This window comes from Stigmatopora nigra, chromosome 4 (assembly GCF_051989575.1).
Source record: "Stigmatopora nigra isolate UIUO_SnigA chromosome 4, RoL_Snig_1.1, whole genome shotgun sequence".
Taxonomy (NCBI): Eukaryota; Metazoa; Chordata; class Actinopteri; order Syngnathiformes; family Syngnathidae; genus Stigmatopora; species Stigmatopora nigra.
In genome coordinates this window covers 3,591,787-3,618,468 of record NC_135511.1, presented here as the reverse complement: position 1 = coordinate 3,618,468, position 26,682 = coordinate 3,591,787, and the positions used below count along the sequence as shown (strand labels likewise).

The following is a 26,682-nucleotide window of genomic DNA, read 5'->3' as shown; positions in this document are numbered from 1 at the left end:
AGAGACAAGTGGGGATGCATCTGAGCCATTATAACCCAATTTTAAATTGATTTTTTCATATATATTTTCATGTATATACATAAAAACGTTGTCTCTAAATATGAAAGAAATTCCATTGGCAAGTTCTGCTGGCCTCTGTATACATGTATACATACATACATACATTCTCTCTCTCTCTCTCTCTCTCTCTCTCTCTCTCTCTCTCTCTCTCTCTCTCTGTATGTATGTATGTGTGTGTGTGTGTGTGTGTGTATGTATGTGTGTATGTATGTGTGTATGTATGTATGTATGTATGTATGTATGTATGTATGTATGTATGTATGTATGTATGTATGTATGTATGTATGTATGTATGTATGTATGTATGTATGTATGTATGTATGTATGTATGTATGTATGTATGTATGTATGTATGTATGTATGTATGTATCTATATGTATAATAATAATCGGACATTATTATTATTATACATGTACATATGTGTATGTATATATACATGCCAACGGGAGAGCAACCCTATGACAACCATTTCCAAATAAAATCAAGGATGCTACAAGGGAAGGTTTGAATTTTTTTAGATTTTGCTTTTCCTAACGTGGAATTTCTTTCATATTTAGAGACTGTTTTTCTCATTGATAGTAACCTGAATATTTATTATCTAGAGTGATTTGTAAATAGAGGCACAATTGTATTGAACAAAGACATTGACATGCTAGCACTTAAACATTCATCCTCATTTTTGAAACCCCATTTGCGTTAAATTCCAGCTAAATTCCAGCTACCTTTTTAATGCTGCCCATAGCTAAATATGTGCTCAATACGCTGCCTACTGCTACTGCAAAATTACAAAGAATCATTGGTAAAACTCTTTATGGTTAAAATGCACTTTTATAAAATAAACAATCTCTTTCCATTTTTCATTTTGCTTAACAAATGAGCAATTTATCTTTGGTGTTGTTTGCCTGTATTAATCCTTTCAAATCCTTCGATGCCATTCCACAAGCAGCATGTGGCTTTAGATGCACGCCTCAGGCATATTCATGAGGTATTTGGACAAAATCAATAAGTGATGTTTTCATCATCTCACAGGTAGTGATGCTTCGATACTATCATAAATATTGTTACCCATATGTCATCGAGCAGTTCTTAAATAAAAAAAATTTAAAAAATGGCATTCAGGTGCTTCGCATTATACATATGTTTCTCGTATCTCATCTTCTCAACATGATTAGACGTTCAACCTCAGGTGTTCAATCCTCATTTTGCTGTGAATTTCTATGGGTTTATCACTAGTAGACATCGAATCCATTTGAAGCAGGAGGCTGGCAGTGCATGAACAAACATTAATCCAATGCTAGAACTCCCGTCAATGGGAGGTAAAAAATAAAATATGTTGTTGCGCTTGCCAGGATGCAGAAGCCCCTCCTTCCCCCAATTACTTTAGCATTAGTGGACATCCAGCTCGTGGAAGGGGTGGCAGCAAATTAATGCATGTCTAGCACCTTCAATGGGAATCAATGAATAAATAGCAGAAGCTTTGACATTGATAGAAAAGGCTAGTTATGACCTAATTTGATTGACTTTGATTGGAATGTCGCCTCTTCCAACACCAACATCGCCCTGAGTCTTATTTTAGTGGGGCGATGAAAAATCTTTTCATTCCATGAATTGAAATGATTTCACCACTAGTAGACATCCAATCAATTTGAGTGAGATTTTGGTGACCAAAAAAGTTTGTTCATTTCCTGTCAGCCCTCGCACTTCAAATGATTTGGATGTCTCGCACTTTCAATAGTAGTAAATGAGGTAAATAATATGTTCTTCCTCTGGCCAAGATGCACCTTCTCACCCATTAGTTTATCAGGATATCACATCCATTTTAAACAGAAAGGGGTGGCAGCAAATGATCATTCATCAGTGAAAAGGACACTGTCTCTTTCTCATGCTATTTACTTAGTTTGCTATATATTGCAATTGGATGCCATGTCTCCAGGGTGTGCATACAATCAGGGTCCATGGTTGCTTCTGTAATTACCATTCTGACAGATTAAAGCCCAGATGTAATCTTTAAATATGCACTGAACTAATTGCTCTCTTCCCTCTTTGGCAGAACTATCCGACTGGATTGAACACCCTTTATCACTTTCACAGTGTGTTGAATTCTTGTTTTGTCTTTCTTTCAGGACTTTATCCAACTGGATTTATGAGCTTGACAAGTGGGCCCCATCCGTGGTGAAAATTGCTTACAAGGTAAAAGAACAGTTTTAAAAAATACATTATTTGAGCTAAAAAATACGTATTTACTTTTGTTCGGCGAAAGGGGACACCAGGCCTGCGCCGGGGTTTGGTTCCACAGCTGCGAAGCGGCAAGTTCAATGTCTTGCTGACAACATACGAATACATCATTAAAGACAAGCACATACTGGCAAAGGTGAGACCAAATCATCTCTTTGATCCAAATGACTACGCTTTCGATTTACAAGCTCGTATTCATGATTTGTAAATTATGTTGTTTATCGAAAAGAAACAGGGAATTACCACATTTCACTCAGTCACAAAAACACATAGCATAAGCTACTGTGTCAGCTGTCTACAAATTTTATAGCATGTACGGAGCCTTTTACTCATGGTTTTGAATCATAGTTTACTTACTGGCAGTTTATTTACACCAGTGGTCTGCAGTGGTCCAGTGGGTGCAGGTTTTCATTCCAACTCAACAAGGATACCTTTTGCAAGTGCAATCAGTTAATTAGAGTCAGGTGCTACTTATTTTAAAGACACCTGATTGGTTAAAATGTCGGCAATGGATCGGTTGGAATAAAAACCGGGACCCACTGCGGCCCTATGTGGAACCGGTTTGAGACCACTGATTTACACAAATGTATATTAAGAGTGTTACTGTAGTTTTGCGGACAACATGGTCTGTTGTATGCAGTCACACTACAAATACAATTGATTTTACATATACCGTATTTTCACGACTATAAGGCGCACAAAAAATCTTAAATTTTCTCCAAAATTCAAGAAGATTCAAGAACAAATAAGACCAAACTTGCAAGATATGTTTGTAATATAAAATGGGAGGGGTCACTAGATTTGGGGCCAATCATGTCAAAGGTTTACAGAGGTTGGAAAAATGAGCCCAAGATAAATCTAGAACGAATAAAGGGACTATTATCAAATATGCCGGATACGTTTGTAATACAGGTCGACGGTCATAGAATGAATTTTGCGGCAACTCAAATTTGCTGAGTAGGTCATATGATGGATGGTAAGTGAAAGGATCATAGGTCCCCGTGGTTAAATTATGACGATAAACATCAACCTGTCTGAATGGCAGCCAATTAAAATGTATAAGCTATTAAACCCATTAGAACAGGAATGTTGTTGATGTGTTTCTTTAATTTGAGTGTTGTGTTTGTATAGCAAAGTTACCATGCACTCAATGTAAAAGGTTTGTGCTAAAGCAACGCTGGTTCATTTATTAAGTGACAGTCAGCAAATGAGTTGAAATGAAGAGCATGAATTTGATGGCCGAAATTGTTACAACTTTCAAGTATAATAAACCGTTTTTATTTATTTATTTATTTTTTAGTTTTAAGAACAGTGATTAGGAGCTATGAAATCAATAAATGTTCCATCAGAGCAATGTCGTTGTTATGGAATGGTGCTTTGCATGATGATGATTAAATCATCAATACCTGTATATAACATCTAGCTTTGAAAAAATATTTCACATTTAGAAGGGAGTATCGGCAAAACATCATCAATACCCATATATAAAATCTGGCTTTAAAAATATATATTTCACATTTAGAAGGGAGTATCAACAATGCTGTCTGAAGAGACTAAGGGGTCCTGGGTTTGTTTTGGAGTGCGGCTTGGCGCTCAATAAATCAATGACAGGACTTAAAAGTGCCCTGTTGTGGAGCTTGCATCATGGCCATCTTTGAGCCCGAGGAAGAAATAATAACGCCGCCTTGTCTGGTTTGAGAGACTCACTCTAATAATCTCTTGCCGCCTCCAATTTTCTTGTATGGGAGCAAACGCTTAAGCTTGGAAAATTGTTTGCTCAAGAGTTATTAGAACTCTTGTTCGTCTTTTCGCTGATAACTCTCAGACTTCAAACAGGTTAGATCTCCACCGGGAATGGTCATTCATCTTCTTTACTGCATATACTTGCAACGGTTGCTGGAACCTATTCCAGCAGAATTTGGACGAAAGGCTTTCTATACCGTACACTGGTTGCCGTAGGGCACACACTGAAACAGACAACCATTTGCACACTGAGCATACCTCCATCAAGCGGGAATCAATCCCAAGCTTGCCCGCACTGATAGGTAGGTGAACCCCTACACCAAAAGTGCCCACCAGTAGACCGCGGAATGATCCCAAGTCGACTGCGTAAGGCAAAAAACAGTTTTTAAATGAATATGAAAGGAAGTCCGTTCTGTCAATTCAGCGACTTTTATGCTACATTTAGCCCATTGTTAAACTAGGTGCATTTCGACCGATATCAACTGGCATAGGCAGGTCAGCAAACCCCCACAACCTTTAAGAGGATGCGCAATATGGAAAGATGACTTGATGAATAAGCCTGTTCTCAATAAGCCGCACTTGGTGCTGCTGTAGACACCCCCCACCCTCCTATCGGCTGTCCTAAGTTATTGAATAGCCACTTTCCTTACCAATAAGTGAATCGTGATTACAGCGGTTGCATATCCTTAAACGTCAACATGGGTGAGGAGAAACGAGCCAAGACCTATGATTTTCACCCTGTGTGGGCACAGGATTATTTTTTGTTTATTCTCATTCAAAGTATATTTGTTTGATTAGCAATGGAACAGCAGCAATGGCGATGAAAACAAATCTGGAGTGGCATTTCAAAATGGTATACAGGGGCCATGAGGAGAATTTCCCTGAAAAAAACACTTTTATGTGCCACAAAAGAGCAGGATTTGAAAACACAGCTTGCAGCACAGCAGTCAATCTTCACCAAACCGAAGACCCCGAGGAAGGCCACGACTATTGCTTTATCGGGTCAGTCACGTCCTTGCCAAACATAACAAGCCCTTCAAAGATTCCGATATTGTAAAAGAAGCCTTTCCCGAGGCAGCGGATAGCCTTTTTGATAACTTCAAAAAAATAACAGACACAAAACTGTTGTAAGGCGACGAAAGGGAATGGCTGTGGATGGAGAAACAACTCAGGAGGGCTATGGATGCATGCATGAAAGTGTTATTCCCTCAAATTTAATTAGTCAACTGATGTGGTGGATGTGGCACAATTGTTTTATCATCAGAATGTCTTTTGAAGACAGGAGCACTAAAGAAGAGTTACTCAATATTTTGGCCTTAAAAGGACACACTTGAGGTGAGGAATTTTTTTAATGCATTCATGTGATTGGTTAGCGGGACAGAACTGCCACTCTTCAAGTGAATCTTCAAAGTTTTCGTAAGTGCAGCATCCTCTGCTTCTGCACCAAAATATGCGCTGCTGTTGTGCTCAGGTGGGAAAAAGAAAAGGCAAGATACTTGGTTGAATTTAATGGCTTTCTGTGTGTCACACTGCTTGTGTCCGTCCGTCTATAAAGGACGGGGACCACGGACTGGCTCATCTGTGCGCAGGGTGAGATTTGGTAGCGAGGCTTGAGCACTTTTAATAAATTCTTAAAAGCCGTATGCTCAAAAGTGCTACTGAGCATCCACATTGGCGCCATGCACTTCCTCGCAAACTGTTTCAAGGATTGCTGCTTTTTTTATTAATTATGTCTGTTTGGAATGACATGATACAAGAAAAAGATATGAGCTGCCATGTTGACTCTAACGTTGTGGCTCTTGTCATTGGCGGCAGTGAGTAGTATCACGATAAGATGAAACCAAAATAGAACTTTTTGGTAGAAACACAGGTTCTTGTGTTTGGAGGAAGAAGAATACTGAATTGCATTCGAAGAACACCATACCCATTGGGAAGCATGGGGGTGGAAATATGCTTTCGGGCTGTTTTTCTGCAAAGGGGCCAGGTCGACTGATGTGTGTAAAGGAAAGAATGAATGGGGCCATGTAGCGAGAGATTTGGAGTGAAAATCTCCTTCCATCAGCAAGGACATTGAAGATGCAAGGTGGCTGGGTTTTCAGTATGACGATGATTCCAAACACACAGCCAGGGCAACAAAGGAGTGGGTTCGTAAGAAGCATTTCAAGGTACTGGATTGGCCTAAGCAGTCTCCAGATCTCAACCCCATAGAGAATCTGTGGAGGGAGTTGAAAGTCTGTGTTGCCCAACGACAGCGCCAAAACATCACTGCTCTATAGGAGATCTGCATGAAGGAATGGGCCAAGATACCACCAACAGTGTGTGAAAGGCTTGTGAAGAGTAACAGAAAACATTTGGCCTCCATTATTACCAACAAAGGGTACATAACAAAATTTTGAGATGAACTTTTGGTATTGACCAAATACGTATTTTCCACCATGATTTGCAAGTAAATTCTTTAAAAATCAAACAATGTGATTTTCTAGTTTTTTTTCATGGTGGAGGTTTACCAATATTGACGATTACTGGCCTCTCTAATCAAATCCATCAAAGTCTTCACTTTCAGTTTCCAAATTGAAAAATTGTCCAAATGATTAATCAAAAACCCAAAGTTCCCTCTCTTCGTTGTCAGAGTCACTCACATTGCCATGTGGCTCGACAGAAATGATCCCGGCTTTGGCAAAAGCTTGAACAACAGTGCAAGCAGACACGTTAGTCCAAGCGGCCACAATCCATTCGCAAATACTGGCATAACTTACGCTGCCTGCCACCCCTTCATAAAGCTGTGTTCGCCACCTATCATCCGTTGTTCCCATGCTGCTCGCAACTTTGGTTTGAACGCCCCCGGTTGATGCCGATGTCCAGCGGTTCGAGTTCTTTAGTTAAGCCTCCGAAAATGACGACAAGCTCAGTGTTAATTTTCGTGACTTGGTTTTTCACTGCTGCTACGAGATGGGCACGCGCAAATCAACTCAGCTTCTTTTTGACTTGCCGAAGCTCGTTCTCCTGCTTCCTCCATTTGCTAACCATGGATTCGTTGATCTAAAATTCCCGGCGGCTGCTCTATTCCCATGTGCCCCTGCATAATTGACGGCTTGAAGTTTCAATTGAGTTTCGTAAGCGTGTCTATTTGTATTATTCATTTTCTAGGGGCCTTAAAAACCAATCCGAAATTGTTTTGCAATAAACACATGCCCACACTATAATACGGGTACCTGATAGGGGCGTGCCTTTAGCGTCTGACCCCACCCACCTCCGCCTTCTCTCTATATAAGATACGTGTCGGCAAGAAGTGCTCTCAGTCAGATTTTGGAGCTTACACATGGCGCTCCGGATTATAAGGCGCCCTGTCTATTATGAACAGAAACATAATTATGAGCTCTGTGACCTTTGATGCCATTACCCCTAATTTATTTGAACTGGGAGGACTGGCTGTTATTGCTCTAGTTTCGAATGATCGCTGCCCTCTCAAGTTGAAATGGAATGGACATCTACTGGTGATACATTTATTTCAGTTCACACCAGATGGAGGACTGGATTGGGTGTTTATCATCTTCAATGGCACTAAAACGGTTAAAGCATATGGTACTAGAGTGATACTGCAAAATTGGTGTCTCATAACGACACTTTTCTGGAATTTTACGCAATAGATAGCTGTTAATATCAAGTTTCATGCTAAAAGCCATAGCTATAGCAACCGAATGTAACAACCTACCCATGGTTCCACGATTAAGTTGAGAGATTTTAGCCCAAGTAAACAGTTTTCATCCCCAAAACAAACCCATGTGTGCCACAATCCATCCATGGGTTTTTTTATCCGCAGATCCGTTGGAAGTACATGATTGTGGACGAGGGCCACCGCATGAAGAACCACCACTGCAAGCTGACACAGGTTCTGAACACGCACTACGTGGCGCCGCGCCGCCTGCTGCTGACCGGTACGCCACTGCAAAACAAGCTGCCTGAGCTGTGGGCGCTGCTCAACTTCCTGCTGCCCACCATCTTTAAAAGCTGCAGCACCTTCGAGCAGTGGTTCAACGCACCTTTTGCCATGACGGGCGAGAGGGTACTTCCATTTGGAGCCACCTGACGTCTCATTCCCCCCCCACGATTAATTTCACAGCAATTTTTCTCAGGTGGACCTGAATGAGGAGGAGACCATCTTGATCATTCGACGTCTGCACAAGGTGCTCCGACCTTTCTTACTGCGCCGCCTGAAGAAGGAGGTGGAGTCTCAGCTGCCTGAGAAGGTCAGCAGCTTTGCATTCCTCTTGATGTCTGTTTTGCCACTCAATGATTAGCAAATTGTCTCGACGTGTGTGATTAATGCATACCAGATGAGTAATTAAAAAAAAGGGGGTTAAATCATGAACCATGAAACAAGTGATTAACTCAATTTGACATCTTGATTATTTTGTTACTTTGTAGCCCGAGAAAAAAACCTGCATGGTATCAATTTTGATTGCATTACATGATGCATCAATCACCTGTGGTAGTTCAGTTAATTAAATATCAGTTAAAAAGTAAAGTTAGTGGCCGTGAAACTGTTCTTGTATCTTTTTTTTAACAAATAACTAATAATGTATTACATCATGACATAAAATGATCCATTTTGTTTTTCTTTCCCCATATTGGATTCCACTAAATTGAACATTTGGGTCTAACACTCATATTATCCTTGTTATCTCAATAAAATAATAATGATCTATCTTGTGTTAAAGATGCTGCACTTATCTTTGAGGCATTTTTCTTCACTTGAAAGATAGATCTCATTTTCTGAAGGAATTGAAAATGTACTGACCCCAGGATAGTCTGCTTTCAACTTTTTTAGATTTTTGTGCAATGCTTGTTTGAATTGAGTATACTATACGGAATTTCACATGTCTAACTAACTTTGCATATGATTTGACAAGCTTTCTTTTCAATTTCTTGCTCAGGTGGAGTACGTTATAAAATGTGACATGTCAGCCATACAGAAGGTTTTATACAGGCACATGCAGAAAGGAATCCTACTCACTGATGGCTCGGAGAAAGACAAGAAGGTAGTAAAAACTAATCCTTAAGGTATACCAAATTATTGATTGTCCTATCGACCAAGGCTGTTTTCATACATTTTGTTTAAACAATGGATAAGTGTTAAGATTTATTTTTTATCTGGTTAGTGCAATTAGATACTTTGCAATTGAGTCATCTTGGTTAAGCCATTGATACCTCAACTTCCATGTAACATGTATACATAAAAAAAGTATTGGTAATATAGGGTCGTATGATAAGGTTTGGGAACCCCTGATCATTTTCAAGATTTTCTTTATAAATCATTGGTTGTTTGGATCATCACTTCTCTGCATAAACATCATCCCTCTGTGGATGACTTTGATGGGCAGCTCACTCATCTGGTTACCTTCGTCCAGGGGTTACAAATATAACACCAAAAACAGTGATGTAAAAACGCTAAACCATGTAAATCTTCCTATCGACATTTCACGTGCCTATCATCATTATCCCTAAAATCATGCATTGAGCATTTTGGTCAGCATATGGGACCCAATTTACCATCACTTGCTACATTATTGTGAAATCCATATGGTGTAGGACTGCCACTAATCTGCCTCAAGATGACCTGATATCCCCCTAATAGTTAGCAAATTGGCTCCACCTGCCAACCATACATGAGTAATGAATGCAAGAAAAATGACAATACCAGAATATATACTATACTAAGTGCAAACAAAAAGTACTAATGGAAAAAATATATATAGAATATCATATTGGAAAATTCAATGAAAATGTTCAATATCCTAAATTAACCCAAAACATATTGAACAGATATTTAAGAAAAAATAATGAAAAACAAAAAATGGAAAATGTATACAAACAATAAAATAAATTTAGTGAAAAGGAATCAATTGATTATTATTTATTTAGGTATTTTTATTTAAATGTTAAATGATCTGCATGAATCGTAATCTTTATTTTTATGCTACCATGGATTGTTTTTGTGTCAGGGCAAAGGTGGCGCCAAAACCTTGATGAATACCATCATGCAGCTAAAGAAGATCTGCAACCACCCATACATGTTCCAACATATCGAGGTGGGTTCCGTTTTAGTGCGTATTTAGGATTGAGAGGAATAAACTCAAATTTTCAATTTTCCATTGTAGGAATCATTTGCTGAGCATTTGGGTTACCCGAATGGCATCATCTCTGGGTAAGCTACCTTGAAACAAATCTGACGTGAAAGCAACCTTGAAACAAATCTGACGTGAAAGCAAATATGATATCGCAATAATGTCCCTGAATATACAAATATTGAAGCAGAAAATGGGGAAATTCAATAATCTTGCGACTTTGACAATGGGTATTCCTCAGGATGTGTAATTTTCTTTTCTGTTTGTTAATGTTGCAGTTGGGTGGAGTGTAGGTAATGTCTTGACTCTCTAGTTTTTTGAATTTATTTTTAATACAATTTTTTTTTTCATGTGCAGCATAATTGGTCTAGCAGCAACTTCAAACAATGACAAAATTTAAATACAAGTGCAAATGCTTTTTGTTTTGTTCTTTTTTTAAACACCTAACAAAGGAAATACATGGTTGTGTGCAAGTAGAAGCAACTTAGTAAATTGGAAAAAAAAGAAACTTGACATTCAAACAAGTGAATTTCCTTTTGAAATTGTTGCTCAATGTGATAATTTTTACTTCCTCAACGCAGGCCTGACTTGTACCGAGCTTCTGGGAAGTTTGAGCTCTTGGACCGCATCCTGCCCAAACTGCTGGCCACCAACCACCGGGTGCTTCTTTTCTGCCAGATGACCACGCTTATGACCATCATGGAGGACTACTTCAGTTACCGCAACTTTCAGTATTTGCGTCTAGACGGTAAATGACACGATCCAGTATGGCAAAGTTTGGTAGAACAGTGAAATGAGGTAGTTTGTAAAATCCTTGCAGGCACCACTAAGTCAGACGACAGAGCTTTGCTGCTCAAGAAGTTCAATGAGCCTGGATCGCAGTACTTTATCTTCCTGCTAAGCACCCGGGCTGGTGGCCTCGGCCTCAACCTGCAGGCCGCTGACACAGTCATCATCTTTGACAGTGATTGGAACCCACATCAGGTCAATTCCGACATTGCCATTGAGCAGTCCCTCCCAGTCCAAATGGATTGAGTTGGCACAGGAGGAAAAACCAAGACCAGGAGTGCCAAAATTAAATGTGTCATAAACATAAAGTATAAAAAAGTTTGAATCAACAAAAGTTTAAATAACTCCATTGATTTACAAAGTAATTACAAATAACTATACATAAATAATAAAAAATTCACAAATTAATGTAGAAAAAAAATAAATGTACATTTTAATACATCTATTTATAAATTTTAACTTAAATGCTTAAATAAGATATTTAATAACAATAAATACGTTATTTAAGGTCACTGCAAACTCAAAGTAAAAATGAATGAATTGTTGGATTGAAAGTATAGACAACAATTAAAGTAATTAAAATCACGAAAAAATGTTAACACCTCTGACAAATTTGAGTGAATAAGAAAAAATGATAATGTTGGCCTGGTGAAAGAATGATTTGCAAATCCACCTCTCAGTTATGAGATCGGGGGTTCAATCCTCTGTAGGTTTCGACCTTCCTATGTGGAGTTTGAATAGTGGTCCCTCTCCTTGTGTCCTGCGATGGGCTATCAGGGTGTTCGCCACCTGCACACCCTTAAATGGTGACCAGACAATCACAGGGCACAGGGAGACGGACAAGCAAAATAATGAATATGTTTAAAAAGTTTAAATGTATAAGTACATTTTGAAATAAATACAAAAATAATATCATTTCTAGAAATACATTAATTCTTCAATAACTGAAATGTATAAAAAAAATACAAAATTAAATACAAATTAAAATTGATACATAAAAGCTGACATGGATTTAAAAAAATGAATAGAAAATACATTCATTAAGTCATGAAATTTTGCTACAACATTCTGGAATGATAACACATTGAATTATTTCATTCTGTATTTATTAAATTTTGGCACCCCTGGTCCTCCTTAGTTTTCAATCAACGGGTTTGAAAACATCTCATTCACCATCATTCTTACACGCTCACGATAAAAGAGCAGGTTTTAACTAAAAAAAAACACTCGTGGTTGCCCACTTGCAGGACTTGCAGGCGCAGGACCGTGCACACCGCATTGGGCAGCAGAACGAGGTGCGTGTGCTCCGCCTGTGCACAGTCAACAGTGTAGAGGAGAAGATCCTGGCAGCTGCTAAGTACAAGCTCAACGTGGACCAGAAGGTCATCCAGGCTGGGATGTTTGACCAAAAGTCCTCCGGTCAGGAGCGACGTGTCTTCTTACAGGCCATTCTTGAGCATGAGGAGCAGAATGAGGTTTGTGGCTGGCAAAGCAGCCTCTTTCGCAAACAAGTCATTTTTGATAACATGCTGAGTAAAAGCCGGGATGAACTGTACTGTATGACGTTTTTCAATTATTATTCTCTACTTGAACATGAAAAAGCAGTGTTTTCCTCACCTTTTTATATATGTAGTTGTACTTCAACTTACAAAATTAATTGGTTCCAGAACTTTTAACTCTTTAACATTAGTCAAAGTGTCCCAATTTCGAATGAAAGATGTGAGATACACACAAAAATGAGGGAAAATGATAAATTGATTTATTAATGTCTTAAAAATAAATAAATAAATCAACTCTAGTTCCATTCGCTACTCCGTTTAGAGTTGTTTTTTGTGCCCCTCGACCATCTCCTCAATGTCCTTCTTGCAGACCACAACTTTTTATTAGCAGTGGTAATTTTCTTGGGAGGCATGATGATGAAAACAGAAGAAGCTGCTTTTCCACACTTTGAAAAACACCTTCAAAACTTTGTGGCGATGAACGGCGATCAAAAGCCCAAAAGAGAATTTCACAACATGGATAGTGGTTGTTGTGAGACAGCCAATGAGAGACTAGTAGAGTGTAGCAAGATTGTAAAATGAGAAACAACGAATCCATGACAATTTCAAAATAAAAAAAACAGATATGGGAAATGCATTAACGTTTGGGGGGATTTTGTAAATTGGATATTTTTTTACATATACAAATCCAATGATTGCTGCCAGACCACTACAAATTCAAATGCATTAGATGTCTATCGCTGTCAATGCTAGCCAATTACTTCATAGGCAAGTTTTTGAACCGCTTTATGTTTTTATGCTTTTTCTTAACTTTTAGGAAGAAAATGAGGTCCCAGACGATGAAACTCTGAACCAAATGATCGCCCGAATCGAAGACGAATTTGAGATGTACATGGTAAGGAAGCGCTACACGTCACGTGCCCCCTTGTGTCGTTGACCCTCATAACCATGCCATTGCAGCGCTTCGACATGGACCGGCGTCGCGAGGATGCCCGCAACCCCAAGCGCAAGCCACGCCTGATGGAGGAGGACGAGCTGCCTTCCTGGATCATCAAGGATGACGCAGAGGTGGAGCGCCTCACGTGTGAGGAAGAAGAGGAGAAGATGTTTGGTAGAGGCTCCCGTTGCCGCCGTGATGTAGACTACAGCGATGCGCTTACCGAGAAACAGTGGCTGCGGGTACAAAATCCACTTGAAATAAGGGTTCATGTTGTGATGCAAGAGGTTTTGTGCCAAGGTTCGGGTTTGTGCACATCAGGCCGTGGAGGACGGCAACCTGGAGGAGATGGAGGAGGAAATCCGCCTAAAGAAGCGCAAACGTAAGCGGCGACAGGACAAGGAACCGGCAGGCCGTGAGGAATGGGGCACCAAGGCCAAGAAAAAGCGGGGGCGCCCACCGTCCGAGAAACTCTCACCCAACCCGACCAAACTCACCAAGCAGATGAACACAATCATTGACACCGTCATCAACTACAAAGACGGGTGCGGCATAAAAGATAAATTCATATGCTGCCATAGATAGCAATACAAGGCAAATTCCTGTAACCTGCCCAGAACTGAATTATTTTTCAATGCCACTGATTGCAATAGGTCGCAATGTTTCTTGTTGCTGTTTTTGTCAGTGCTGGCAGACAGCTGAGCGAAGTCTTTGTCCAGCTGCCGTCCAGGAAGGAGCTTCCAGAATATTATGAGTTGATCCGAAAACCTGTGGACTTCAAAAAGATCAAGGTAGTGTTCTGTCTATCAAGGGTCCGAGCTTGATGAGCTCAAAACATTGTCCCACTGTCACCTGGCAGGATCGTGTCAGGAGTCATAAATACCGCAGCGTGGGTGACCTAGAGAAGGACGTGATGCAACTCTGTCACAATGCTCAGACCTTCAACCTGGAGGGATCTCAGGTTGGTAAAAATTGAGTTTACCTGATAAGGATCAGTTAATAAGGATCAAAAGCTGTGTTAGAGTTGTTTTTTAACTAAATTCTTGCTTTTTTTATGCCCTAAGATCTATGAGGACTCCATTGTCCTTCAGTCGGTGTTCAAAAGCGCTCGGCAGAAGATCGCCAACGACGACGAAAGCGAGGATGAGAGCGAAGAGGACGATGATGAAGATGAAGAGTCAGATGCCGAGGGTGAGTTAATGGATACGATGAATAAATCGCTACAAAACTAGAATTAACAAAACATTTTGTATAGTATCTTGTTCACCTGTTGCTTGTCTCCTTGTGCCTTGCTCGGCCGCCAATTCAAAGTCTCACCCGCCTGCTGCACTTAGTTGACTGGGATATGCTCCGGCATCTCCTTCGACACTCGTAAGGATAAGCTGTACAGAAAATGTATGAATCTTCTTCACCAAACTATATGAACATATTCGAATTAAAGACACTGTCGTCATTATTCTATCCACAATGTTACCCCTCTTGTAACCCCTTGACACATTCATTATCCCCTACCCTGCAAATTTTAGTTAAAGACATTAGAGTTAGACTGTTGGTGATCGCAAAATTCTGTTTTTGACCTCCGTTATCTTCGACCCTATCACCACAAAGTTTAATCACGGGCTCACAACCACCTAAAGAGGATATGAGTTTTGGAAGATGAATGAATTAATTAATTAATTACAGCCATACCCCGAAGGTTTGATAATATTCCCTTTCTCCAATCTTGACATTTCTTGAACACAAACATATTTCTGACATTTGACCTCATTCATTCATTCATTCATTTTCCATTCTGCTTAAGGGTGATGGAGGGCTTGGAAGCTAAACCAGCCAAAAACAGCCACGAGGCATGGGACACTGAATTACAGGGCGCAAGGAGACGGACAACCAATTACATTCACACTCATACTTGGGTTCAATTTTGTGTTTAACCAGTCTATCATGAATGATTTTGGAATGTGGGAGAAAACTGGAATACTTGGCGAAAAACCATGGTCGCCAAGGGCCTTTGACCTCTTGACCGCAAAATAATGGCGCTGGAATACTACCGGATGTCATTTTAAAATGGAAGCAAAACAAACTTTGGACACAAATCCAGCAAAAAGATGACATCCAGGCTTAATAATAAAATTTGATTCGAATTAGTCGTCCTATATCAGGTTTCATGGTCCTGCCGACTAAAAAAAATCCCTAAAGAGAAGATGATTTCACTGAGTGGATAGAGTTACAGATTTAGCAGTCTGCTAGTATACACTCCATTTTTTCTCTTGTAGCCGTGTGACTAATAAGTCATTCTGTCAATGTGTACAGCTAGCACAGCACTAGAAACCTGTACTTGCTCATCAATTCAATGATATCACGATTGTTACTGGACAAAAAAACTGGATGTTTCATAATGCAATGTTTTCTGTATCAGGTATGCCTGAGTGCCAAATTTGTTTTTTTACTTTACTGCATTCATTTTCAGTTTTTTAAATTTTTACCATTTCATAGCGCGTATTCCTTTTTCTCGTTACAAACATTTCCTGCAGGTTTGATAATTCATATATTTTCTGAATTGTTTATCCTCATAAGGATTGCAAGGGATGCTAGGCTCTATCTTGGCTAACAATCATTTGAATTTGTCTCTGTGGAGCCTGTCATCCTTTAAGGCAAGCTTGACTAGACACCTCCTGAGATTGCCACCACCAAACAAGCAATGTTTGTTCGCATGTTCCCAATTTGATCAAAATGTTAATGCTGTTGTACACTCCCTTGTTTGCCTTGATGTGGACAAGCACTCCTCCCGACATTTAAGATATCATCTATGGGTTCCAGCCAAGTCGGTGTGGGTGAAGATCAAACTGAACAAGGAGGCCCGTGGCAGTGCAGACCGGGGCAAAAAGAGGCAGAGCAGAGCTAAGACCAAACCTGTGGTCAGCGACGATGAAAGCGACGATGATCAGGACTGCAATGTAAGCCCACGCGCACACACTACATTAAAAATGAAAAAAGGGATTTACCATCTGAGTTGCAGTAGAAGCTATTAAATCAACGATTGACTGCTGTTAACGGTGTTAGACGTCTACTCCAGTGCTTCTCAATTATTTTCTGTTAGCCCCCCCCCTAGCAAGAAGAAAACTATTCGCCCCCCCCACTTCCCACCGTGACTATAAATTAAATCATTTTATAAAATTGTTATAAGTACAATATTTTATCCTTATTAACATTAAAGAAAAGGAAAAAAAGAAAGAAATATAGTCAAACTTACAAAGAATAACTTTATTAAATCTTGTTTTAAGTCTGCAACATAAAAGATTTTAAGTGCATCAATGCCTGAAATAAAAAATAAATGAGAGCGCCACTGCCAGCTACTGTAGTGGATGCGCAATTACACTTTATACTAGTACGGCCAAATAAAATCCTGTTCCCCAGGGTTACACGCGCCCCCCCAGGTATCGCACCCCCCAAAGGGGGCGCACCCCACTATTTGAGAAGCACTGGTCTACTTCATTTGGACGGGGAGGGGATAATGGTTCCCCGACTAGTTAACCTTGTTGACGTCATCGATGATGAAAATGCGTCAAGTAGCACTATATACCATCGGACGTTGATTACGTAAATACACGACACGTCCGTAGTCAATTGAATATATGCTTGCACAAGTTGAAAGGGCGAAGGGACAGCAGCACAATGAAATTGCCCCCCAAAAAAGCGTAAAATAACGTTTTATGTAAGGATGTTTTTTATAAAAACATTTTTTTAAAAAAGTGCCATCGTAATTTTGTGATGGCATACCACAAAAGCATGTCGGGCATGAATGAGCATCTGAAGCGTCGTCACCCAAGTGAACTGCTATCAGTGGCGATCCGTGCATTTTCTCGTAGCGCCTTCAACGAATCAATCCCACCCTCAAAAACTTTTATGGCTCTAAAACCGCAACTGCAGCTACAGCTGCGACACATAAAAAATGATCAATAAATCAATGCACAAAAATGGGGTATGGGCAATATCCACTTCCCAGCAGCATTTAATGATTAAATACAAATACTGGAGCTTTTCAGACATTACAACCGGGCCAGGGAGGTGATTTCCCCGGAAAAAGACAGTGATGGACGTCAATGGCATACCGGCAAACATTGCCCGAAAATGGGTTAAAATCCATCCGAAAACAGCATTTATTAATTAAATACAAATACTGGAGCTTTTTAGACATCAGAACTAGGCCCGTAGTATCATATCTCCGGGAAAACGACAGCAATGAAGGTCGATCTGTCCATATACGTCCATACGCGAAATGGCAAAAGTTGCACTAAAATGCAGGTAAAATACACTTCCGGGCAGCATTTATTGATTAAATACAAATACTGGAGCTTTTCAGACATTACAACCGGGCCAGGGAGGTGATTTCCCCGGGAAAAGACAGTGATGGATGTCAATGGCCAAATGGCAAAAATTCCACTAAAATGGGGTAAAATCCACTTCCTAGCAGCATCTAGTGGTTAAATACAAACACTGGAGCTTTTCAGATGTCAGAACTTGGCCCACAATTGAAATATTATTTAGGAATATAGCCATATTTTACTCACCAAAAATCCTTTTTAACTGTACACAACATCCATCCTCCTTTCTTCCTTCTTTTATATCGCCATCCAAGCTAATGCTGAAAGTCGAGCCTGTCGTGTCGTATTTCTGGCATAGTCCGTGTAGAAAATGGCTTTAAATCAACACAACAATATATTTGCTTGAGCAGCCCGCTCCAAATACAGTTTGGTAGCTCTGGCTATTGACTAGCCTCATTGTTGGTGAAAGCGATGATGTATCCCTACGCTTGCGAGAAGGCAATGACGTATCCCTACGCCCGCGGCAACACATTGTGGTGTTACCAACTCGAAATCTGATTTGTTAAAAATGTCCAATCAGCCTACCATGCATGTCTTTGGAATGTGGGAGGAAACCCACGCAGGCCCGGGGAGAACATGGATTTACATGGTTTTAACCCAGGACCCCAGAGCTGCGAGGCCGATGTGCTAACCACTCGCTTCACCGGGCTACCCTGTTTATAGAAATGTATTTCAATTAATAATCATCAACCATAAAGATTGCTACTTCAGTCAAAAACATAATTTTCAGACTTATCCGCATCAAGGTCACGGGGGGTGATCAGGCTATTTCAGCTGACCCCAGGCACCAGGCGGGGGAAACCCTGAAGTCACAGGACACACGGAGACGGACAACCAGTTACGCTCCCGGTCATGTCTCACACTGAACACGGAACAGCCCTTGTTTCTGGTTAATTTTAAGCCATTTCCTGTTAATTTGTGGGATTTTTTTAAAAAATATTTTAAAAAAAATACTAATAACTAATAATAGCAATGATAATGACCAAGGCGGCCGCCTGAGGCTCAGTGGTTGGCGCGTCAGTCTCACAGCTCTGGGATCCTGGGTCTCCGGGTACTCCGGTTTCCTCCCTCATTCCAAAAAAAAACATGCATGGTAGGCTGATTGGACACTCTGAATTGCCACTGGTTGTTTGTCTCCTTGTGCCCTGTGATTGGCTGGCCACCAATTCAGGATGTTTCCCGCCTCTTGCCTGAAGTCAGCCTGGATAAGCTCCAGCACCCCCGCGACCCTAATGCAGACAAGGCTATTGAAAAATTAGATGAGATAATGACTAACATCCATGACCAATCTTATTTAAAGAATGAGTGTTTTACTCATGCAGTATCAAAAAATGTTTCAAGAATTTGTTCGAGTATCACTATAGAACATTTTGGTAATGTGACAGCAGTATCGCACATACTGTATTTTATCCAGGGAGCTGGGCGCGGAGCCGGTGGTACTTGAACGTAAACATAGAGAATAACACTTGATCCGACTCCAAATTAAACTGTGAATTTTAATGGGGAGGAGGTGGAGCCAAGCATTTTAAACACAAGCAATTTAATTAAACATTTGACGAAATGAAGTTTGAGACCTACAGAGACGCCATAACCACTCAAGAAGACTGACGAGTACCATATTGCAGATAATTAAGTATGAAAGACATGTCATGTAGATATCACACGACAGTATTGAATGGAAGTGGTTGTTTGTATCGGTGTCACCAATTTGAATCCATCACTGAGCTGTTGTTTTTCTCACATCTGCCATCATTACCAACCACTGTTGTCAACCAAGCTGTTGTGCAGCCAAGATCTGTAAGCAACGGGATGAAGCTAAGCCTTTGAGGCATGTGTGGCTGATGAATGCCGAACAGACACGAGAGCCACTTTGACATTTTTTTTCCCAGAGTATGTCCGTTTTTGAACAGCTATAATTGGTTGTAGTTCAAAGCGCCATTCGTAAACACATACATGGAGGTTCGAGAAAAAATGCTTCAAAAGTGAATGATCAAGTTTCACTGCCACTCATGGTGACGCCACTATCAATTTCTGGGGACGATTCAAATGGCGTTGATAAAATGGCATTTTTAAAGGCATAACCAATCAGTGTACAATAAGGGCTACGATTGATCAATTCGTTGGATATCAAATGAATCGACACCCATTAAATGTTTAGCAACTTTGTTGATTAATAGTAGATTTTAGGCCTGAACAATGTCCCATTTGAACTGTGACATGCACACGTGCAATAGAATTGCAGGATGAGCAATCTTCTCTCTCAACTTCTCGAGGCTGCTTTGCATGAGATAAATGAGTAGTGACAAACACTCATGAAGTGATACATTGATCTTGAACATGTGTGCCACAATCAAATTCAATTCAGCACCTTTTTAATGGGACAGGACCTATCTGAGCTGCCTCTCTTAAAACTCTGACGATTGCACTTCTTTTCAGTCGTACCAGGAATAACTAATTTTCTTGGTTCCATGTGAAGAAGAGCAAGGAATTAAGCTGCATTAAGCACACCAAGAAAAACTCTAGAATCAAAGTGTTAGCATTCTGTTACGAGCAAGGGTCAAAAGCACACAAATTAGTAACTCACCACCGCACCGGCTCCACCATGGTCCCAGAAGAAGATTAAAAAACTACCCATAAAAGAGGCTTTTGATCGGACGGTCACCTTCATTCTCCAGCAGTGACCGATACCCCACTAGGGCCAGCTCTGTTGCCCACCTCGAGTGTGCCGTCTTTGTATCGAGCGCCGTTCTTCCCTGTTGTGGGCCTTAGCCACTACTCCATTAGGACCAGTGCTCACAACCACCTAAAGTATGCTAACCTCAAGTTTGTCATTATATGCAAATAGCTCCCTTTTAAGTAATGTGACAGTATTGATATCTATCAAAACAATTTCAAAATAAAATACAAAGAGGGGTTTGGGTAGAGAGGTAGTGCAATGAATGAATGGAATGTTATACATAAAGAGATAGAAAGATAGATAAAGATAAAGTAGTTATTACAGTCTTTCACAACTGCCCTCAATATAGCAATACTAACCACAATGTGTGATGTAGGTGTGTTTTAGTTCTGCAGTATTTTGATGACCATTTAACGTGGGAACGGAACTTTAGTCTCACATCCAATTAATGGTTGAAGTTTAAAAATGCATCTGTGCTGAGAGCCCGCACACTAAATCGCATCAGTGAAAATTGTGACCTCTGTTTTTATTTGCTGTGCAATAAATGGATTTATTGCAAATTGCGACAGGCTTATGTGTACGTATGTTTCCTCGACAGCCAGTCACAATTCCATCACATTAGAAAATGTCTTTACATTTGTCATTCATTTTAATTATTTAAATAATTTTCATATCTTTTTTTTTCTTTTTGCAAACATATTTTATACTTTTTTTGTACCTTCATAATTTTTAAAAGGTTTAGACAGTAGTATTAAAGATCCAGGAACAACTTCTCAATGTCAAATAGTCTTCTACTTACAAAAAGTCCAAATAATTTCACAAGTCGATGTAACCTTGTACAAGACAACATTTGAAGTCAACATGGACAGCCACCAGATTGCACATTTATTTAAGGATCAACTAGAAATGCTTTTAAATCCTTTGTCTTTGTGTCTCTGTGCAGGAGCAATCTGACATCAGCGATGACGAGTGAACCTGAATCGAATTTTGGATGCTTGAACTTTAAGCATCTCCTCTCTTCACCTTGTCGAGATTTTAATTTTCTTCTTATTGGTTCCTGTTGGCTCACACAGTCACTTCCTTTCCCTGGAATTGACCCGTTCCATTCAAGTATATCCAGTGAAAACATATATAATCTCTTTTTAACGACAGTTGTTTTTCTCACGACCCACATGTATTCGCTTTTGCCTGTCTTGGATAACGCTTACGCTTGCACTTTTTAGAAAACCAGATAATTTCAATTTTAATCCAGAACAGGGCTGTCCAAAATCTGCAGTTTGTGCAAATGGGAGAATGCAGAACCAAGCTGTTTTTTGATCATTTAATCGAATAGAGGTGTCACCCCAAAATCAAAAAATGGGACCTCACAGGCAAATCCCTGACCATGTAAAGACTATTTTCCCCAAAAGACATGCTTATTATAACTCAGTGACAGCAATAGTAATAAACTCATTTAATTTCATGGCAGAATGCTCAAAGAAATCTTATGTTAGCCCTAACAAAATGACAGCTTTGTTGGTAGGGCGAATTTCCAATCAAAGTCAATACATTGAAATTTAAATCATAATTATCTTATTTCTCCACCAATTTTTGAAAGATATTTTATCAATTTCAAACCTCCTGCTTATTTAATCAGTTTTCCATTGATGGCGAGAGATCTCCAATCAGTTTGAAGTTAAAGGGTTCAAATAGACTGGGCGTCTACTAGTGATTAACTAATTGATGGGAGGGTGCATCTTGGCCAAAGGAAGAAGAAGTTTTGTTTTTTAACTCAATAGCTGTCAATGACAGCGCTGGGATAGATGCAATTGAAGGTTTGCTCATTAGCTGCTAACCCCACTTCAAATTTATTGGACATTTACTAGCGATCAACTAATGCATTAAACAAATAACATCCATTGGAAAATTACATTAACAATCTATTTTTTTTTGTCTTAACAAACATCATTTTAAAAGTTTGAACATCCCTGTTCTAGAATTGCACGAGTATTACAATTTGTTGAATGTCCCACCTTTTTTTGATTTGGTAAAGAAAAGGTTCGAGTTTTTAACAAAAAAAAAGCATTTTTTTTTTAGCTTTTACATTATATATTGGAATCAGTATTTTTCATTTTAGGCGTATTTCACTACAATCATAGACTTTTACACTTATTTTTGCATGAGTACTCATTTCCTCTCAGATCTTGTTCATGACTGTCAAATTTATGTTTGCTTTCTTTGCACAGCATATTTGTGGTTGTATTGCTTAGCCCAGAGACAATTAAAAATGTCAAGTTTGGAGCACAAAAGTACAACTGTCCTGTCTTGATTTCTTATATAGGGTACACATATGAAGTGCCATATTTATCGGACTATAAATCGCACTTTAAACTCGGAATTTAAGGTTCATTTTAGGGTGAATTTTATTTGAGAAAGTCACAATAAAGTACAGACATCATATAAAATGTTCATGATGTAGGAACAATACAAAAATTGATATCTAGCTATTGAAAATATATTTTTCAGCATGTACTACATCCACTATAAACATGCATTTTACCTCTTTTTCCTCTCAGCCTGTCCAAAAATATAACCAACTCTGCGCACAGTCAGTGTCTACGATATTGTAACGACTCTGGTCCTTATGTTGAAATTCTGTTTTCCTAATGTTACTAATGACACTGAAAGGGAGGAGAGGGAGGGACAAAGGATGCTTGTGTTTGGACATAGATTATTCTGGATTGTTGTTGTTTATGTTGGCTGCAAACTGATGTTTTTGGAATCCAAATAATTGATTAAAAACCTGACAAAGCTGCTGACTCCTTTGTTGAGGTTACAATATATTTTAATGTTGCTTCTCTTCGCTCAGTGTGTCCATTTATCATGCAGCTCAGATTGCTTCACGCCTCAGAGATTTTTCCTTACTATGTCTAGGCGGCGACAGAAAATGATTATAATCGTTGGGAAGGTGCAATTTATCGATATGCCAGAAAGGGAACATTTACACCGCCGTCTCGCTCAATATTTGAGAAATTAGTCTACCATTTGGCCTCTCAAGAAGGACGAGGCTCTAAAGCAGTGATTTTCAAACTTTTTTGGCCACCGCCCCCTTCACCGCCGGGCCAAAATGCCAACGCCCCCTTCACCGCCGGGCCAAAATGCCAACGCCCCCCTCTTTACCCCTTTCCAACGAACGAAGCTTAAATAAATAGAAGACAGGCGCCTCAGATATTATTCGCTAATTTCGTTTCTTTTAATAGACCAATGCGCAGTTCACCTCGAATCATAAAAATTGATAGCTGATGCATTAAGCCGGTCGCTGTGCGCATACGTCTGTGGTTAAGCGTTGCCGGCGCGCTATTGTGTGCTCCTCTGCGGCTGACTGGATGGTGGTGGTTTCCCCAGTCGCCTGCATCGACGATAAACTCGCGACAATTAGTGATATACGGTATATGCGCGCTGCTCGTGAGCGCTCGAGCAGACAACGTTTCTTGTTTCAATAAAGCTTGTTTTTTGTCGACTTTTTATTACAGACAATCAATTTTTCCGGTCTTTCTACAAACACCAACGTCACATTTTACTGTAATTGCTCCATCGCCCCCTTCACTATTTCAACGCCCCCCATTCGCCTGTTTATTCGTCAGCGCCCCCCTGAAAGTTCACACCGCCCCCCGGGGGGCGGTACCGCCCACTTTGAAAACCACTGCTCTAAAGTCTTTAACATAACTATTAGCAAGACAGAAAAGAGGATTGTTGTGTTTGTTTCATAATAGGACTTGTGTTGTATATATGGGAGCTACTTTGGTGTTATGGTGAAAGAACAACATTGGATCTTGGTTTTGGAACCTATTTATTTCTGTAGTTTAGGTATCACTGTGAAAATGGTATATTCTTGTTTGAATTATTATTTGTGTATTTCTGCTCAATGAAAAAAATATTTGAAATAGAAAAAAAATACCTATTGATGAAATACATTTGAAGTAAATGTCCTTCCAGTAACTGTCTGGCTATTTTGTCTTTTCATTCATTCATTTTTTGAACCCTTTTATCCTCAGTAGGGTTGCGGGGGGTGCTGGAGCCTATCCCAACTGACAAAGCGAGTCAAGGCTGGTTCGATAACTTCAATAACGAATTGAGATACACTCTTTTTGAAGACAAAATCAATGAGACAACACAGGACAAAGGACTACAAAGCAGCATAGAAACTGGTTTGGCAAAATGCTCTCTTTCTGAAGGGAACTACAAAGTAACAGGATTCGGGAACCTTTTTGACAGAGAGAGCAATAAAAAAAATTCACATTTTCAAATGTTCTATCTTGAGAGCCATACTCAAAATTTTAAAGTCAAAAAACATGAAAATGTGTGAATTTCTTTATTCATTTGACCACTTTTAAAATACAAAAAGACTGACATCTTTTGACAACATCGTTATGATGTTGCTAATTAAGGAGTATCAATGACAATATGCATGGAGAAGAGTCTAATTTAAAAAGAAATCATTAAAAAGGCGCTATAGGTCGTGTCAACGCCAAAGTGCAGGCGCATAATGCTCCAATTGGTATATTTGGGACTTAGCGGTTTCCATATTTCAGTTCATGGGTTACGAGAGAGCCTCATGCACCCGTCAGAACCATCTCTGGTTGATCTGTTGGATTTTTTTTACAAAGTCTTGCATTGGAGGAGGAGCTTTGTGATGGAAAATTTCGAAAACCAAGATGGCATCAGCATTTTTAACAGAATCATCCTGGCTTTTTAAAATATTTGAGAAGTGATGGCATGTTTTTGTTTTTTTTTCTTTCAGAGCTTGCTTCTAAAGTTTGTTTTAGATATACTGTATTTTTTCTGTATTAAATTAGAATTTGGTGTTCAAAAAGCCATTTTTCAAACTGAGTCTTGAAAATTCAGGGTCGTCTTATATTCGGTAATTTTTTATAAAGGACTTTTTCTCATCTTAATTGAAGACTAATGTAATGTATTGTAATGTAATAATGAAAATTCATGTATGACACTTCTCAAAACAGCTTTTCACATAATTTCTCATAATTAACAACAACAACCTTACAATTTGTCATACACAATACATGTAATTCAAGATTTTTTCTGCATTCTTCATGAAGCAATAAATGTTTTTTTAAAGAATTTACATTATTTATGACTTGTAAAAATGAAGTGCGAAAACATTCTTCAACATAATTCGTAACTTTCCTCATTTCATACCTTTTCATACCTCCATTTCTCTTCTCATAACATTGTATTTTTTTCCCCCTCACATCTTGAAAGAACACAAAAAGCATCTGACGGTGCAACATCTCCACACGTGGGCCACTAATTTACAGCACTTTATTGCTCTTTCCACTGCTTTGCCACTGTTCAAATAGCCTTTTTGAAAGTAGAATGAGTGTTTACGTGTCTTTGCTCATTACTAGCGATACATGTTGGACCGACGACGGCGATTGCTTGGAAAAAGCCAGCGGGCCTGCCTCCCAAGTCAGCGGGAGGCTGGGCCACACTGAAATTACTTCAAAGGGAAATATGGTCGCAAAACAGGAAATCAGTTGCAAAAGCAAAAATACTTTTTGCGTTTTTAAGTTTGATGGAGAAAAAAACTTAAATTTTTAGTAGGTTATAATTTTTGTGAATACAATGAAAATTAATAGGAATACATGACAGAAAAGGTGCAAGTACAGTGTTAGTCAATAACGTACGATTCTGCCAAAATTAGAAAAAAACTCCTGTTGCCCATAAAATACACCAGTAACGGCTGAGTTGCATCTGCTTCACGACCATGTAAATGTCTCAGGCCAAGGTTTACTGTTTGCGAATGTTTGCTGCGATCCAACCGAGGAAATCACACAGGCTCTCACGAGAACACACAAATTCAGGCACAATTTCGCCATAACGAGTGTGGACTTGGCATACGCTCCTCGGGCTTGAGTGGGTTTTCTCCGGTCACTACGGACGGTTCCCTCCAACATTCCAAAAACATGCATGGTAGTCTGAACACTCCAAATTGCGAGTGAGCGTGAATGCCCCAGGACTCAGCTCCTTGTGCCCTGCGATTGGCTGGCTATCTATTCAGGTTGTGATCAGCTGAGATAGGCTCCAGCACCCCTAGCGACCCTAAAGAGGATATAGCGTTTCCGAAAATGTATGAATAAAAACTAATAATGTTGATGCATCAAAAACAAATGGATGACAATAAACACCCACCTCATCTCATCTAATCTCATTTTCTGAACCTGCCATTAGGGTTGCG

At 39.5% G+C, this 26,682-nt stretch overlaps 1 protein-coding gene across 2 annotated transcripts in view; it reads left to right on the top strand.

Annotated features, from left to right (window-relative positions):
* smarca2 (SWI/SNF related BAF chromatin remodeling complex subunit ATPase 2) overlaps positions 1-22,735 on the top strand; it is a 41,220-nt gene extending 18,485 nt beyond the window's left edge. For both annotated transcript variants that reach the window (XM_077714806.1, XM_077714805.1), the window contains 18 exons: positions 2,184-2,250; positions 2,321-2,431; positions 7,859-8,101; positions 8,172-8,285; positions 8,973-9,077; positions 10,041-10,127; positions 10,197-10,243; positions 10,745-10,911; positions 10,984-11,147; positions 12,200-12,427; positions 13,269-13,346; positions 13,412-13,630; positions 13,710-13,933; positions 14,074-14,179; positions 14,248-14,349; positions 14,453-14,579; positions 16,206-16,342; positions 21,391-22,735. In XM_077714806.1, the coding sequence (XP_077570932.1) occupies positions 2,184-2,250; positions 2,321-2,431; positions 7,859-8,101; positions 8,172-8,285; positions 8,973-9,077; positions 10,041-10,127; positions 10,197-10,243; positions 10,745-10,911; positions 10,984-11,147; positions 12,200-12,427; positions 13,269-13,346; positions 13,412-13,630; positions 13,710-13,933; positions 14,074-14,179; positions 14,248-14,349; positions 14,453-14,579; positions 16,206-16,342; positions 21,391-21,420 (2,356 nt within the window). In that variant the 3' untranslated portion in view covers positions 21,421-22,735. The remainder of the gene's footprint in view (positions 1-2,183; positions 2,251-2,320; positions 2,432-7,858; positions 8,102-8,171; positions 8,286-8,972; positions 9,078-10,040; positions 10,128-10,196; positions 10,244-10,744; positions 10,912-10,983; positions 11,148-12,199; positions 12,428-13,268; positions 13,347-13,411; positions 13,631-13,709; positions 13,934-14,073; positions 14,180-14,247; positions 14,350-14,452; positions 14,580-16,205; positions 16,343-21,390) is intronic.
* The last annotated feature ends 3,947 nt before the right edge of the window (positions 22,736-26,682 follow it).